Here is a 14,467-nt window from a genome sequence, read left to right on the forward strand (position 1 = left end):
TTTCAATCTTCTCTGTCATGAACATGTTTCTCACTTGAAATGCTCAGGTGGGAAATCTTGGGAGCTTTCCCTCGTCTATTTTCACGCCAGAAACTGAAGATTGCAGTAATTGATGTATTTATGTTCCTTTCAGGCCAGAAAGTGCTAATAACAGAAGACCTGGAGGATGTCACTGTGTTAGAAGGAGAATCTGCCATGTTCAAGTGCAGAATCTCTCCCGTAGACTATAGCAGAGTGCAGTGGTTTTTGGATAAAACCCCACTCCATACCAATGAACTTAATGAGATCCAGTCCCAGCCTGGTGGATATCACCTGCTGACGCTGAGAAAGCTCTCACTGAAGGACTCGGGGCTCATTACATTTGAAGCTGGTGATAAGAAAACATCTGCCAGTTTGGTTGTTAAAGGTAAATCCATCATCACAACTGCAGGAGAGGAAATGATGAGTGGAAATAAGCGGGGTTAATGTGGGTAGGTGGAAAAAAAAAGGAGCAAAAGTGCTACAAATTTAGCACCATCATTGTATATCTGTGCATTTTCAAGAATAACATTAATTATATAATGAAGTTATGGCTGGAGAATGAACTCTTTGTAATCCTGGACAACTCTTGGAGTGTTTATTGGATTTAGATGGGAATGGTATAATGCTGTGATGGTACAGTGGATGCCCCGTTTGGTTTTCCTCAAGCTGATAAGGTGATGACTCATGAGGAGAAATCAATTAATTCAGTGAAAAAAAAAGAAGGGCAACCAGTAAGTTTTAAATTCAGTTTTCATTGTTTGAGAGGAGACATTGTGTGTGTGTTCTCTGCTATTCATTGTTGACAATGGATTGTTTTCTCTGGAGGAGTTAAACTGAGGTAAAACTGCAGTGTTTGGTAGCAAAGATAAATGAATGAAATGAATGGCAGACAGCCCAAGAATGTGGGATTGGAGAGATGTTTCCTGACTGGAAATATAAATACTTCTCATGACCCAGAGATTTTAAACACACAGTCTCCACTGTGTCAGATCATAATCTCATTTTTTTTCAGAATAACCATATTTATTTAGAAGAACTTTTTTTTTTCCCACAAAAGTTGAAAATTTGCCCAAATTTTGCTAAGCTGCAGAAACACAAATGGATTTATTTTTCTTGAGGGAAAATGAAAGGTTTTATTTGCACAAGGGTAATTATTGATGTTCTTCAGCAGGAATATTTTCTTTTCAGTTTCTCCCAGATATCATTTAACAGTTAAACAGCACTTTAGACATCACTGGTGCCTTCCTGAGGGCTTTATAGTCACAAACACCAAATTATTTATTATTTATTACTAACCCTGACCCATACAAGCAATCCTGGATCCAAATCTCACAGATCACTTGTGATCTGAGAATCCACACCTCTTCTGGACCATGTCAGATGTTTTATTCATATGGATCTGGAGAAGCCCTGTGTCTCCACGAAGGAGCTGGTTGATGCTGAAGTCACTGAGGGAGAGGATGTGAGTCTTTAGTGTGAAACCTCCAGATCAGACAGCCCTGAGAAGTGGTGCAAAGACAGGAAAAGCCTTAGGAATTCTTCCAAATGTAACATCAGGCAGTCAGGGTTTGAAGCCAAGCTTGTCATTCACAGGGCAGAAGAAAGAGACAGTGACAGATGTGAGTGTGAGGCTGGAGCAGCCAAAATTAGTGCAGTTATTAATGTCAAGGGTAAGAACTTTTGGGGTGATTTGGGTCCTAACACCAAGCCCAGAGTAATTAATTGGAATTAAAAACATGAAACTAGGTTCCTTTTCCACTGAGAAGGAACCTTGAGGTGTGCACTGAGATGTTCTCATCAAGTCACCTGGAAGAGCTGCCAGAGAGGTGGCAGAATGTGAAACAGGAGAATCCTTCATCTGACCTGGCTCCAGCTCTGAGGAGCTTTAGTGCCTCTGAGAATCATGGAATTCTAGAATGCTTTGGGTTGGAAGGTACATAGATCATCTCGTTCCAAACCCCAAAAAGAGAGCGGCAGGAGAACACCCCAGGCTGAGAGGTAATCCCCAGAAAGGATGGATCACCTCCTGGCGCTGTCTTCAGTGACAGGAGGGAGCTCACATCCCCATATTTGTCTGTGGAATTGCTTTAGGCAGCCAGATTTATTCAGAGCAATGCACCCAAAGAGCATCACTGGGCAGGAGGTGCTCTCATGCTTGATAGGACATGGGGAGAGGGTTTAAAGCTAAAAAGGGCTAATTTAAGTACATGTAATATTGTATTTGTGGGGTGCCCTGTGGCAGGAAGGAATAATGAATCTGACTCCATGTTCTCAGAAGGCTAATTTATTGTTTTATGATACTATATTATATTAAAAAATGCTGTACTAAACTATACTAAAGAAAGAAAGGATACTTACAGAAGGCTAAAAAGATAATAAGGAAAACTCCTGACTCTTTCCAGAGCCCTGACACAGCTTGACTCTGATTGGTCAATAAGTCAAAATAATTCACAGCAGAATCCAATGAAACAATCACCTGTGGGTAAACAATCTCCAAACACATCCCACATGAGCACAACACAGGAGAAGCAAATCAGATAATTATTGTTTTCCTTTTCTCTCCGAGGCTGCTCAGCTTCCCAGGAGAAGAATCCTGGCAAAAGGATTTTTCAGAAAATGTGAATGCCACAGATGTAAAGAAGTTTTTTTGCAATGAGGGTGGTAAAACACTATAGGAGTTTGCCCAGAGAAGTGGTGGATTCTCCATCCCTGCAAATATTCAAGATCAGGATGGCGTTCTAAGCTGCCTGGTCTGGTTTAAGATGTTTGGGGAGATGGCAGGGGGGTTGGAATAGATGAGATTTAAAGGGTCCTTCCCACCCAAAGGGTTCCATGATTGTATGATCTAAAGGGCCCTTCCAACCCAAAGGGTTCTATGATTCTATGATCTAAAGGGCTGCTGTCTGAGCTGAGGCAAAAGTTCTCTTCTTAGGTGAGTCTTAACCTTGAGTTGGATATGGGTTGGGTCTCATCCAGGTCAGAACCAGGCCCACCAAATACCACCTTATAATTGCTCTTACCTCTGTGAGTTAAATCTCTGTGAATTAAATCACTGCCCTGGGCAGGTCTGAGCAGGTACAGGAAGGATTTTCCAGACCAGAGGATGTTCTGTGTGCATCTGTTGTTGCCCACTTGGGATGGATTGATCAGAAGCTGTGACTGGATTGGGGAAGTCAGAATGAACAAAAAAAAACCATTTGCGTTGCTGGAATGGTCAACCTGAATGCCAGAGCTTTGAGTGCTGCTCACAGGATTTTTCTAGAGCACAAAGAACCCACTTGAGGCTGTGCAAGAAAGAGAAGACCTTAATGATGCAATGAAGAAGAGCTGGTTGTTAGTGATCCCGATTTTGTGTCTTTCTGTAGCACAAGGATATTTTCCCAATATCCATTACAAAACAAAGATCTGTGTTGACTCCAGTACGACCTGGATGAGCAATTTTCTGTTAGAAAAGAGCCACCTTTGTAATTTTCCCACAACAGTCCCATGTTTCCCCTTCCAGAGAAGGGTGTGGATGGATTGAGGATTTAAACACACGGATTCAGGTTAAGGGAGTCAAGTCATAAGGATGTCTACAAGGAATTTCACTGTTGGAAAACTTTCCTTTATCTGTCAGAGTCACATCAGAACAGCAGAATACAGAAATAGAAAATAGAAATTCAGTAGTCATGTGGCACTGAGTGTCCCAAACTGGAATCAGAAGGGAACAGGATAATAGCGTGTAGATTTCCAATAGCCACAGGTTTTGTGCAGTAGCTGACTTGTATATTCTTAAGACAGCATAATTCAGGAAGATTTATGTTTTCCTTATCTGAACATTTCAGTTGAGTTTATTTTCCCCCCAAAAGTGCCTTCCGTGCACAAGCTCACCTTAAAGCCTTGAAGCCCAGGCTGTGACAGAGCCTGCAGGGGAATCTCCACAGGGACCCTGCCACGTTCAGCTGTGCTTCCCTCTCTGTGTTTGCTCTGTGCTGGTTTTATATCTATCTGTGTTAATAAAAAAAAACAACACTGTAGGGTTTTTTTCAGGTGAGAAATCAATACTGCTGGTCACGACAGAAAGTGCTTTGCCATTCCTCTGTGTGCTCTGTGTTGTGTGTGAGCTGACCTCAGTGAAGTTTTATGTTTTCTGTGCTGGTGGTCCAGCCCTGAGCAGCCATCAGCAGCACAGTTTGTGTCATTAACTGCAGTGCAGCATCTGCCACTGATGTTAATAATGAAAGCAGTAAGAGCAACAGCATATTCAGCAGTGCAGATAGTGGTTAAAAAGAAAAGAAGCATCTGGCCTCAGGTTTTGGGGTTTTTTTCTGCTGTAAGTGCTGGCAGCCAGATGTGAGATGTCAGCATCTGTTTGCTCTTTACTAATGCTTTTTCATTCCTGTGGTTTTCTGTTTCAAAAACAAAGTCTGACTCTAAAAAAGAAAAGTAATTTCCAACTTCACGTGTTTCTTTTAACATTTGTGTTACTCCTTTTTTCAGAAACACCAGTTCTCTTCAAGCAAGAGCTCCAAAACGAAGAAGCCAAAGAAGGAAAGCAGGTCAGGCTGACCTGTGAGCTCAGCAAACCTGGTACCCCAGTGAAGTGGATGAAGGGAGACACTGTTCTCTATGCCAGTGAGAAGTATGAATTTAAGCAGCATGGGACTGTGGCAGAGCTCATCATTCGAGATGTGAAATCTGTAGATGCTGGGGACTACACCTGCAGTGCTGGGGAACTGAAAACCACTGCTCGGGTCAAAGTGAATGGTGGGTACAATTTGAGGCATTGCCACACTTAATCAGGTGCTTAATTAAACAAAAATCACAGAACACTTCATTAGATCTATTAAACAAAAAATCACAGAACATTTCATTAGATCTATTAAACAAAAAATCACAGAACACTTAATTTTTTTGTGGCAGCGCCATCCTTAATAAGTAAAATTTAAAGGTAATATTGCACCCTTGTAGGCACCTGGATGTAATTCATTCATGTGATTTCATATTCTGTGTCTGGGGTTTTCAATCTGTAACTGGGGAAAAAAAAAAGAAAATTAAGTGCAGAGGATTAATTTTCTCTGTGCTGTAGTTCCTGCCATATCAGCTGCTTTACATGGCTGTGATTAAAACTGGAATTGGCAGACAACTAGTACTTGAGCATAAGGATGTGAAAACATAAATCCAGTCCCTTAAAAAATGAAGGTGCACAAGTAATTAATAGACTCCAGACTCCCCAAAACATCCTTTCAAAGACTCTTAGGTGGCATCTCCACTCTCCACTGCCCTTAAACAAATGCACTGCCTTTAGTAGTGTGTGCTGGAGTGGAAAGCAGGAGAAACATAGGATATGAATGTTATTTCAGAGCCCTGCAAGAGCAGGGAATTCATTAGCTGATGGTGCCCAGAGAAATCTGAAAAGGTCCTTTTTAAAAATAAAAGAAACTTGCCCCACGTTTCTAGGAATCCACAGTGAGATGGTAACATCAGAGGGAAAGATTTATTCCTGCTGCCAGGCAGAATCTCCTTGTGCCACACAGCCAGTGGAGGGCTAGGGCTGCTCTGCCCACTAGGAAAAGGCCTGGATTAGGAAGTGACAGCTCTCATGGGGGGATTTGATGCAGAGCAGATCAGGAGAGCCTGTCCTAACCCCTGGCTCTGTGTTCCAGCTGTGCCTGTGCTTTTCAAACAAGCCCTGGAGAACACGGCTGTGGAGGAAGGGAAATCTGTCTCCTTGCGCTGTGAACTCACAAAAGCTGATGCCACCACCGTGGTGTGGAAGAAGGGAGAAGCCACGCTCCAGGCAAGTGCCAAATATGAAATGAAGCAGAAGGGGACAGTGGCAGAGCTGGTGATTCATAATGCAGAGCCAGAAGATGCGGGAAGATACACCTGTGACACTGGAGACCAGCAGACCACAGCCCAAGTCCAAATCCATGGTAGGAATGAGACACCTGCTTGTGACCATTTGTTGTTGTTCTTGCCGTGGTCCTGCTAACCCTGGGCACTTTCAGAGAGTGCTCAGGAGAACAAGGATCAGCACAAACAAAAGGCAGCTCTGGCTGGGTCCGTTATGTTCTTTGTTTTTTGGGGTGATAACTTCATGCTAAAATGTATCAGTCAAAGGTACTTGATAAAATAATATCTTTTCTTCCCTATGAAATGTCTCTCATGCTTTGGATAGAGGTGACTGTCCAAGCTCTAAGCCAAGAGGTAAGAAAGGTCTCAGCTACACCTTCTATGGAAGAACATTCCATTCTTCTTTCCACTTTCTCAACAAGTTTTTACATGTCTGTGACCAACTTTGGGCAGCATAAGGATAATTATTTTGGTATTCTAATTATTGAGAAATAATTGTTCTTTTTTTATTTGGTCCAAAACTCTTGTTTCCACTATAAATATCAGCAGACTCCTGGAGGTGCAGGTAGGTCAGAGCTTCTTTGCTTTGTGTGCCAAGAGAATTTGAATTTGTGTTGGCTTTAAGTCCTTGAAGTGTGAGGTCCCCAGGTGGTGACGATGTGCCTGAAGTAAACTAAGAATGCTTCACTCCTCAGCTGTGCCCGTGCTCTTCAAGGAAGAGCTGAAGCCCGTGGAAGCTGTGGAAGGTGGGACAGCCACCCTGAGGTGCCAGCTGGGCACAGAGGCCCCCGTGGAGTGGAGGAAGGGGCAAACTCTTCTCCGGGCCAGTAACAAGTACAAGATGAGGCAGGAGGGCACCGTGGCTGAGCTGCTGATCCACGACCTGGAGCCAAAGGATGCTGGAGATTATTCATGTCTAGTGGGGAACCAAAAAACCACAGCAGCTTTGTCAGTGAATGGTAAAAAGGCAGAAATAACCTGTGAAACTCTGGAGTGTTTTTGTCCACCTCTTTCCTCCTCCTCTCTGTACATTCCCTCACAACAACTTCCTCCATGTCCTGCTTCCACTGCTTTCTTCCATCCACTTGCTCATGTCTTTCCTGTCCCCAATCTCCATTTCATTGTCCCCCATGTTGGATGTGTGTTGTGTTGTCTTCTCACCTTCCCTCGAGTGTAGGATGCTGTCCTGCATGTATGTTTTCCCGAATTGGTATGGAAACATAAGATTCCTTAGGATTTTCTGTTTCAGAGGGTTCATCATGTGTAACAATGAGAATGAGTTTGTCTCTCTTTATGCATGATCTCAGCCAATCAAGATCATGGTTTTGTTGATTCCCACAGAACAAGTCAGTAGAGAATTTCTTTTACCACCCATGAAAAAAGACAGGATATGCTGAAGTATTGTATTTGTGGGGTGCCCTGTGGCAGGAAGGAATGGTGAATCTGATTCCATATTCTTAGAAGGCTAATTTATTATTTTATGATACTATATTATATTAAAGAATGCTATACTAAACTGTACTAAAGAAAGGATACTTACAGAAGGCTAAAAAGATAATCAGGAAAACTCCTGATTCTTTCCAGAGCCTTGACACAGCTTGACCATGATTGGTCATTAAGTCAAAACAATTCACATGAAACCAATAAAACAATCACCTGTGGGTAAACAATCTCCAAACACATTCCACATGTGAGCACAACACAGGAGAAGCAAATGAGATGAGAATTGTTTTCCTTTTCTCTGAGGCTTCTCAGCTTCCCAGGAGAAAATCCTGGTGAAGGGGTTTTTCCAGAAAATACAACTGCCACACCTAAGGGATAAGGCTGTTGGAGTAAGGCTTAGGTAGACATGCGACAAATCATGCCTCAACCTCTGAGCGGGGTCCAGGGTGGCAACCCCTGTCCATTGTGCATCTCTCAGCCCTGCCAGTCCGTTTCAAGCAAGAGCTGAGGAATGAGGAGGCCACGGAGAGCGGGACGGCGACGCTGCAGTGTGAGCTGAGCCGGGCGGGCGGCTCCGTGCACTGGAGGAAGGACGGGAAGGAGCTGGTCCCCAGCAGGAAGTACCAAACACGGCGGGAAGGGCGCTTTGTCGAGCTGGTCATCCATGACCTGGACCTGACGGATGCTGGGAGCTACACCTGTGTGTGTGGAGAGCAGGAGAGCACAGCTGCTTTGAGAGTGAATGGTAAACCTCCTACACACGTTTGTCTTTAAATGCCAAATGTATCGCCAGCTGGTACAAATCACAAATGGGATGGAACTGCCAGGAACGTGCCTTGAGCTGTTTTATCTTCCAGCATCAGTCTCATTCCATGGTTATGACAATGGGAAGATACCATCAGCTCACATCCCAGGCAGCAGACCAAGAACTTAATGTTACAACTTTATAAGTTTTTTGACCAATCACACAAAGCAAAAACACATTGACAGTAGTTCTATCCAACCACTATAAGCACACCTACCTTTGGTTAAAACCATGCTTGCTTATTTCAAATACAATACCTGCTTGTAAGCCCTAAAATACAATGGAGAGTGTTCCATTAGTAAGCTTACAACTTCCTAATATCTCACTAGATAAACTTTTCTGCAGTTTAGGGAGTTATTCTAGACAAGCGTTAATACACAGACCATTGTTCTATTTGTCCTTATTTTCTACTTAGTTTTTCTGCTGACCAATCTTATGGCTCCTGCTTAGCTCTAATCTCAATTCTGCTGTCTCTGAGGCCTGCCTTTTGCAGATTTCCCGAAACCCTCTGATTTTATTGATTCCCACACAAATGTAGCAGTTTTGGGAGCATTCCTGGTCAACCAGAGTGTGATTTCTTAGGGTTTTTGTGCTTTGGCTCTGTAGTGCCATAGAGTTGCCCTATCAGGGAATAGTCCTTTGTGGTTTTTTTGCCTTGAGACAGCACCTGTATGTTGTATATTGTTTAATTTATTTCTCTCTCCCCTAGGAGGTTTTACCCCCTTTTTCAATTGTACCCACCTAGAAACAGAGCATTTTTGATTGAGTGCATACACTGCAGCACACTTCATTTCATTCTGGTGCTGATTCCTTCTCTGTTGGTGTTGCATCCTTCAGCCTTGCCTATCCTCTTCCAAGAAGAACTGATGAACGAGGAAGCTACAGAGGGGGAGGCAGTCACTTTGCGCTGCAAACTGAGCAAACCAGCCCCAGTTGAATGGAAAAAGGGGAATAGAGTGCTCAAGCCAAGTGAAAAGTACAAAATAGAGCAGGAAGGTCCCTTTGTGGAGCTGACAATCCAGGATTTGGATTTGGCAGACGCTGGGGATTACAGCTGTGTGTGTGGAGACCAAACGACTACAGCTGCTCTGGCAGTAAATGGTAAAAAAGAAATTCTCAGCGCATGTTCCAAGCCAGCCTATGCAATTCCAAGACCTCTTCCTCTCTTACTTCTGCCTCCTCTGATCCCTGTGTACTTCCAGTCCCTCTTTCTTCTGATTAATTTTCCTATCCTTTCTTCCTTCTCTCTTTTTCTCCTTTCACCTGATACCTTCGTGATGTGCTTCCATGGTGCTTTAGTCAAAAGACAAGTGGAGAACAGGTTCCCAACTCAACACAACCTCCCTAGTCCAGAATAGCTTCTTGTTTAGAAGTTTTCCCATAGCAACTGACGTAAAAGTGGGAATAATATTGAATTTTCATGACTTAGGCTGTGGCACTTGTTGCTCCTAAGAGGAACAAGTTTTTATCAATGTATGATGCTACACAAAGACAGTCTTAATAAAAAATAGGCTTTTAATGCTCCTGCTATTCCCAGCTCTTTTTTTTAACCAATTTTGGCTTAATACTCCCCAAGCAAATATTTTATTTCTGCAAAAACCTGACAGCATGTTTGCAACTGCTTTGCTTTAAGGGACTCTTGTTTATAAAAATTCAGACAGTGCCATGAATCAGGCCCTTCTGTAGAACTCCTGCTTTTCTCAAAGGAAGCAAAATGCTCTGGCTCTCATATTGAAATACAGCCTCTAATTTTTTGTCCTTGATTTTATGGTGTATAAAGTAAAGGGTAGTTGATTTGTCAACTAATTTGCAGGTAGACTTGAATTTAAATAAAGTTTTAAAGCCTAAGGGCAGAAAAAAAATTAGACTGAAATATCTTTTGAAGGGTTAACCCTTTTGAAGGGTTAGAAGCTGGAGAAAAATTGTGGAGGAACTGAATTCTGGAGGAGACCAAGAAGGTCTGGTGGCTCCAGGGAGATAAGAGAGGGATTAAGTCATGGATTCAGGCTTTCCCAGGGTTGATGCCATGTCCATGTTTGCTCTGCAGTCCTGCCTGCTCTTTTCACTAAGGGACTCCTGGACAAAGAAGCCACTGAGGGTAAAAGTGTCTCCCTGAGCTGTGAGCTGAACAAGGCTGCTGCTAACGTGGAGTGGAAGAAGGGCTTCAAGACCCTCAAGCCAAGTGACAAATACAAAATGAGGAGGGAAGGCGCCGTGGCTGAGCTTACAATCCAAAGTCTAGACACGGCGGATGCTGGGAATTATTCCTGTGTGTGTGGAGACCAGCAGACCATGGCAGTTTTAACAGTTCATGGTAAAACAAACAAAACAAGGCACATCCTGAAAGTAACTACCCTGATTTCTCTGTTCCTTTGAGCAGACCCCTGGTTACCCTCCCATCTCCTTCTTCAGCCAGATCATTATCCACAGCTCACCAATGCCAGTGAAATGCACCCACTGGCATCCGTGCAGCTGGAATTTGTGGCATGAGAGGGATATTGCTGTCCAAGCTCAGAGTAAGGCAACCAGGGTTGCTGCTACTCTTTTAATTAGGGGCCTTCATTTTGCTTTTCCCTTGAAAGGTTCTTTATTAGACCCCCTCGTTGTGCTCAAGACAAAAATGGGTTACTTCAAAGGGATTATGTCTTAGGGATTTTAAGGTTTTGTAAAATTCCAAAAGGTTAGGTTATTCCATGGAATCTTATGCCCATACTCCATTCCTGAGACAACAAAGTGCTTTTATGCTTACAGCCCAGTTGTCATGGAATTCAATTGGTGTTCTGTGTAAAACAAGTCCAGAACTTCTAAAGGACAATCATTCTCAGGGAGAGCTTTGATTTTTACTGAACCTGACATCTTTGAAAGGGTATGTCAGTTCAGGTGAAAATGCCTGTTTTCCCACCATGTATTGAAATGAACAATTTCATTTCAAACTGACATTTAAAATGAAACTCCAGTGTTTCATTTTTTAAAAAAATGTAAAATGTCTCTTTGTTTGCTTAAGTACTTGGAAACTGCAAACATCCTTCCGTTGTGGTTTAAAATGTCATAAAAAAACCCATTTTCTTTCCAGAAATTTCAAATTGGTGTTTGTTCTTTTTGATTGAAATTTCACAGGGAAAAAAATGGTGTTTTGACTTCTATTTGTATTGATTTGTGTAAAATACTTCTATGGATTACTGCAAGCCTTAAATCCTCTCCTGGTGATGACATTTCTTTCCCAATGCTGATTCATGGAGACCCATGAGAATCTCTATTCTTGTGTGGATAAATCAAGTTCAGGATAAGAGGGAAAAGGAAACTTAAACATAATTTTAACTCTTTGGAGCACTACATCTCACTGCTGATATTGCTGTCCTTCAGCTTTGCCTGCATTTTTCAAGGAAGGGTTGAAGAACAGGGAAGCCACAGACGGTGCCACAGCCACTCTGCGCTGCGAGCTGAGCAAGGTGGGCGTCCCGGTGGAGTGGAGAAAAGGGGACAAGGCGCTCAAACCAAGTGAAAAGTACAAGATGAGACAGGAAGATACGGCTGCAGAGCTGCTGATCCGGGATCTGGAGGTGGAAGACACAGGAGAATACACCTGTGTGTGTGGAGACCAGAAGACCTCGGCTGTCTTGACAGTCCACGGTAAAAAAGCCGCTCTCCATTGGGATAGCAGTACTTCAAGGACATCCCTTTTCTCTCTCTCCCTCCCACTTGCTTTGGTGTTTTGGTTCTGCAGCATTTTCCTGGTTTGCTGGTGCTGTTTCATCCCATCTCCCAGTGTCTGTCAGTTTGAAACTGATGGCTTTATATCAGAGTAAAGAAAAGCTGTGAGAATTTCTCATCTCAGGGAGCAGGAGTGAGCAGACCTCCAGCAGAAGATTATTGTCAGGGGTTTTCTCATTGTGTCTCCCTGACATCAGTGGATTTTCATGCTTAACCTGAAGGAAAGTTCTTTAAATCTGCTGAGCTCAGTCAGTGAGAGGTTTTCCCATTCAGGAATGAGTGACCACCCTCCTCTTCTGCAGGATTTTGGTATATTCTGCTGAGAAAATGGTACTTATATAAATCCCCACCCCTCAGCATTATTCTGCAGGTCCTGGCTTAGGGAATAATGGGGGAAATTTTGTTCCTGGCTCTTCCATGGTGGATTGTGATGAGCTCTGGTTGCCCCTCCAGAAGGAGCAATTCATGTACAGCTCCCATAGGTGGGAGAACAGCTTTTGTTTAAGATATCTGTTATGGATAAAATCTGCCAAAGACAAAGGGAAATTGAGGAGGCAAAACTATTCTCCCAGATTTTCTGCACACTTTTTCTTCATCTTCTTTCTCCCAGCTGGGGGAATTTCTCTTCCTCCCCTCTTCTGACCTATCATTTTCATCCCTATGTAAGTCGCTTCCATTTTATTTTAGTGGCACATCATAAGACAAATTGTTGAATGCTGCTAAAAAAACCCTGTAATCCTGATATTAGTGCCATTATGTTCTTGGAAATCTTAGGTTAAAGGTGCACCTGAAGCTATATTACTGGGTTTTTTCCCCTGAAACAGAAATATAAATTTTGATGTTAGGAAAGGCAGGGGTCTCCAGCAGTGCTGTCACCCTGCTGATGACTTTTAATCAAAATTCAGGTCACTAATGTTCAAAATAGCTTATTTCAGAGTGAAATAGGTAGAGAGGAGTATTGGAATCAGCTGTGAAGAGGTGAATATGAACAAGTTAATGTTAGAAGCAGGTCATGGTGGAAATTATCCCAGTGGGATCCTGTAGTAGTTTTCTGTTAGGGGCAGCTTTGTAGACTGATTTCTTTTCATGTAATGGTGAAGGACTGGCCACAGGCCCCAGCCCTGAGTTCCCCAAGGTCTGGTTGATGGTTTTGATGTCCTCTCTGTTTATGTTACACCCCATAGCTCTGCCTGCACTGTTCAAAAGAGATCTTGTCAATGTGGAAGGCACAGAAAACAGGACGGCTGTTCTGCAGTGTGAGCTGAGCAAACCCGCCCCAGTGGAGTGGAGGAAGGGGCAGGAGGTGCTCAGAGCCAGTGAAAAATACAAAATGAGGCTGAAGGACACCACTGCTGAGCTGACAATCCACAGCCTGGAGGAGGGAGATGCAGGAGATTACACCTGTGTGTGTGGAGACAAGACAACCACAGCTTCCCTGACAGTGCATGGTAAAATATCTGGGTTAAGAGGAATTTTCTGCATTGTCATCTGTGATCCTCCTGTGGGATCACAATCTGCTCTTGGTCCCTTCTGTTATTTTAAGATATTGTGGCAGCTGTTCCAACCACTGGGAATATCTTCCACTGAAAACCCTTCCTTTGGGGCTGATAAACAGCATCACAGATTCTTTCCAGTCCCTGTTCTTTCCTGTTGATGGAAGCTGGAAGTGGATAATGAAAAGCTTGATGAAATCAGAAATAGGACTTTGGAGTATTTTCACTCATTAATTTGTTTAGGGCATATCACTGATATTTCACTTGATTTTCTTGGATGAAGTTGAAAAGTGATGAAATTTTAATTTTAAACAACGTGGTGTTCATTTTAATTCTTAATCTGGTTTTGAGAAAAAGCTGTGCATAGCTCCTTGAAATCTTGGGATCAGTTTTCTGTTACATCTTAGAATGCTTTTAAAACACACCTCCCAGTACTGATATTTTAGTTTTATAGATTCCCAGATCAGTGAGAGCTCAGGGACTGAGACTGGTGTGGTTCTCCATGCCATGCCATGTCTCATATCATTAAAAACACCCTCTGATTTATGAATAAGGTGTTTTCCAGCTGTCCAAACTCACTCTTTTATGGTTCTCAGAGTTGTTATAAATCAACACTGATTTCCAAGTCATTATGAGATCCTGAATTCTGTGAATGTGGTGTCTTGCAAGGCCCAAGTCAGGGATGCCCCTGAAATCACCCTTTGCTCCCAGGTTCTGTACATTCTAAACCATTTTCAAGTGTTTTAATTCAGTGGAGCAGTCAAGACAGGATGTTTGCTCAATTTTAAAGTGCTCTCTTTCACCTGTGATCTTCAGCCCTCCCTCCTCACTTTAAGAAAGAGCTGAAGAACGTGGAAGGCACAGAAAATGGCACGGCCACTCTCTGCTGTGAGCTGAGCAAAGCTGGAGCTGCTGTGGCCTGGAGGAAAGGAGACAAAACCCTGGGGACAAGTGACAAGTTCACCATGAGGTGCCAGGGCACGGTGGCTGAGCTGGTGATCCATGATTTAGTCCTGGCAGATGCTGGAGATTACACGTGCTCTTGTGGAGAGCAGGAAACCACGGCTGCGCTCAAAGTGAATGGTAAAAAAAAAAAAAAGGAAATGCATCATAAATTAGAGATGGTTTTCAAACAGTTTTTTGGTTTTTTAAGAGCGTG

At 43.0% G+C, this 14,467-nt stretch overlaps 1 protein-coding gene across 1 annotated transcript in view; it reads left to right on the plus strand.

Annotated features, from left to right (window-relative positions):
• Positions 1-14,467, plus strand: part of OBSCN (obscurin, cytoskeletal calmodulin and titin-interacting RhoGEF) — a 159,326-nt gene that overhangs the window by 66,705 nt on the left and 78,154 nt on the right. Inside the window, 10 exon segments of the mRNA XM_030971157.1 lie at positions 134-406; positions 4,501-4,767; positions 5,667-5,936; positions 6,552-6,815; positions 7,778-8,044; positions 8,942-9,205; positions 10,152-10,418; positions 11,468-11,734; positions 13,000-13,263; positions 14,125-14,391. Coding sequence (XP_030827017.1) covers positions 134-406; positions 4,501-4,767; positions 5,667-5,936; positions 6,552-6,815; positions 7,778-8,044; positions 8,942-9,205; positions 10,152-10,418; positions 11,468-11,734; positions 13,000-13,263; positions 14,125-14,391 — 2,670 coding nt within the window.

This window comes from Camarhynchus parvulus, chromosome 2 (genome assembly GCF_901933205.1).
Source record: "Camarhynchus parvulus chromosome 2, STF_HiC, whole genome shotgun sequence".
NCBI lineage: Eukaryota > Metazoa > Chordata > Aves > Passeriformes > Thraupidae > Camarhynchus > Camarhynchus parvulus.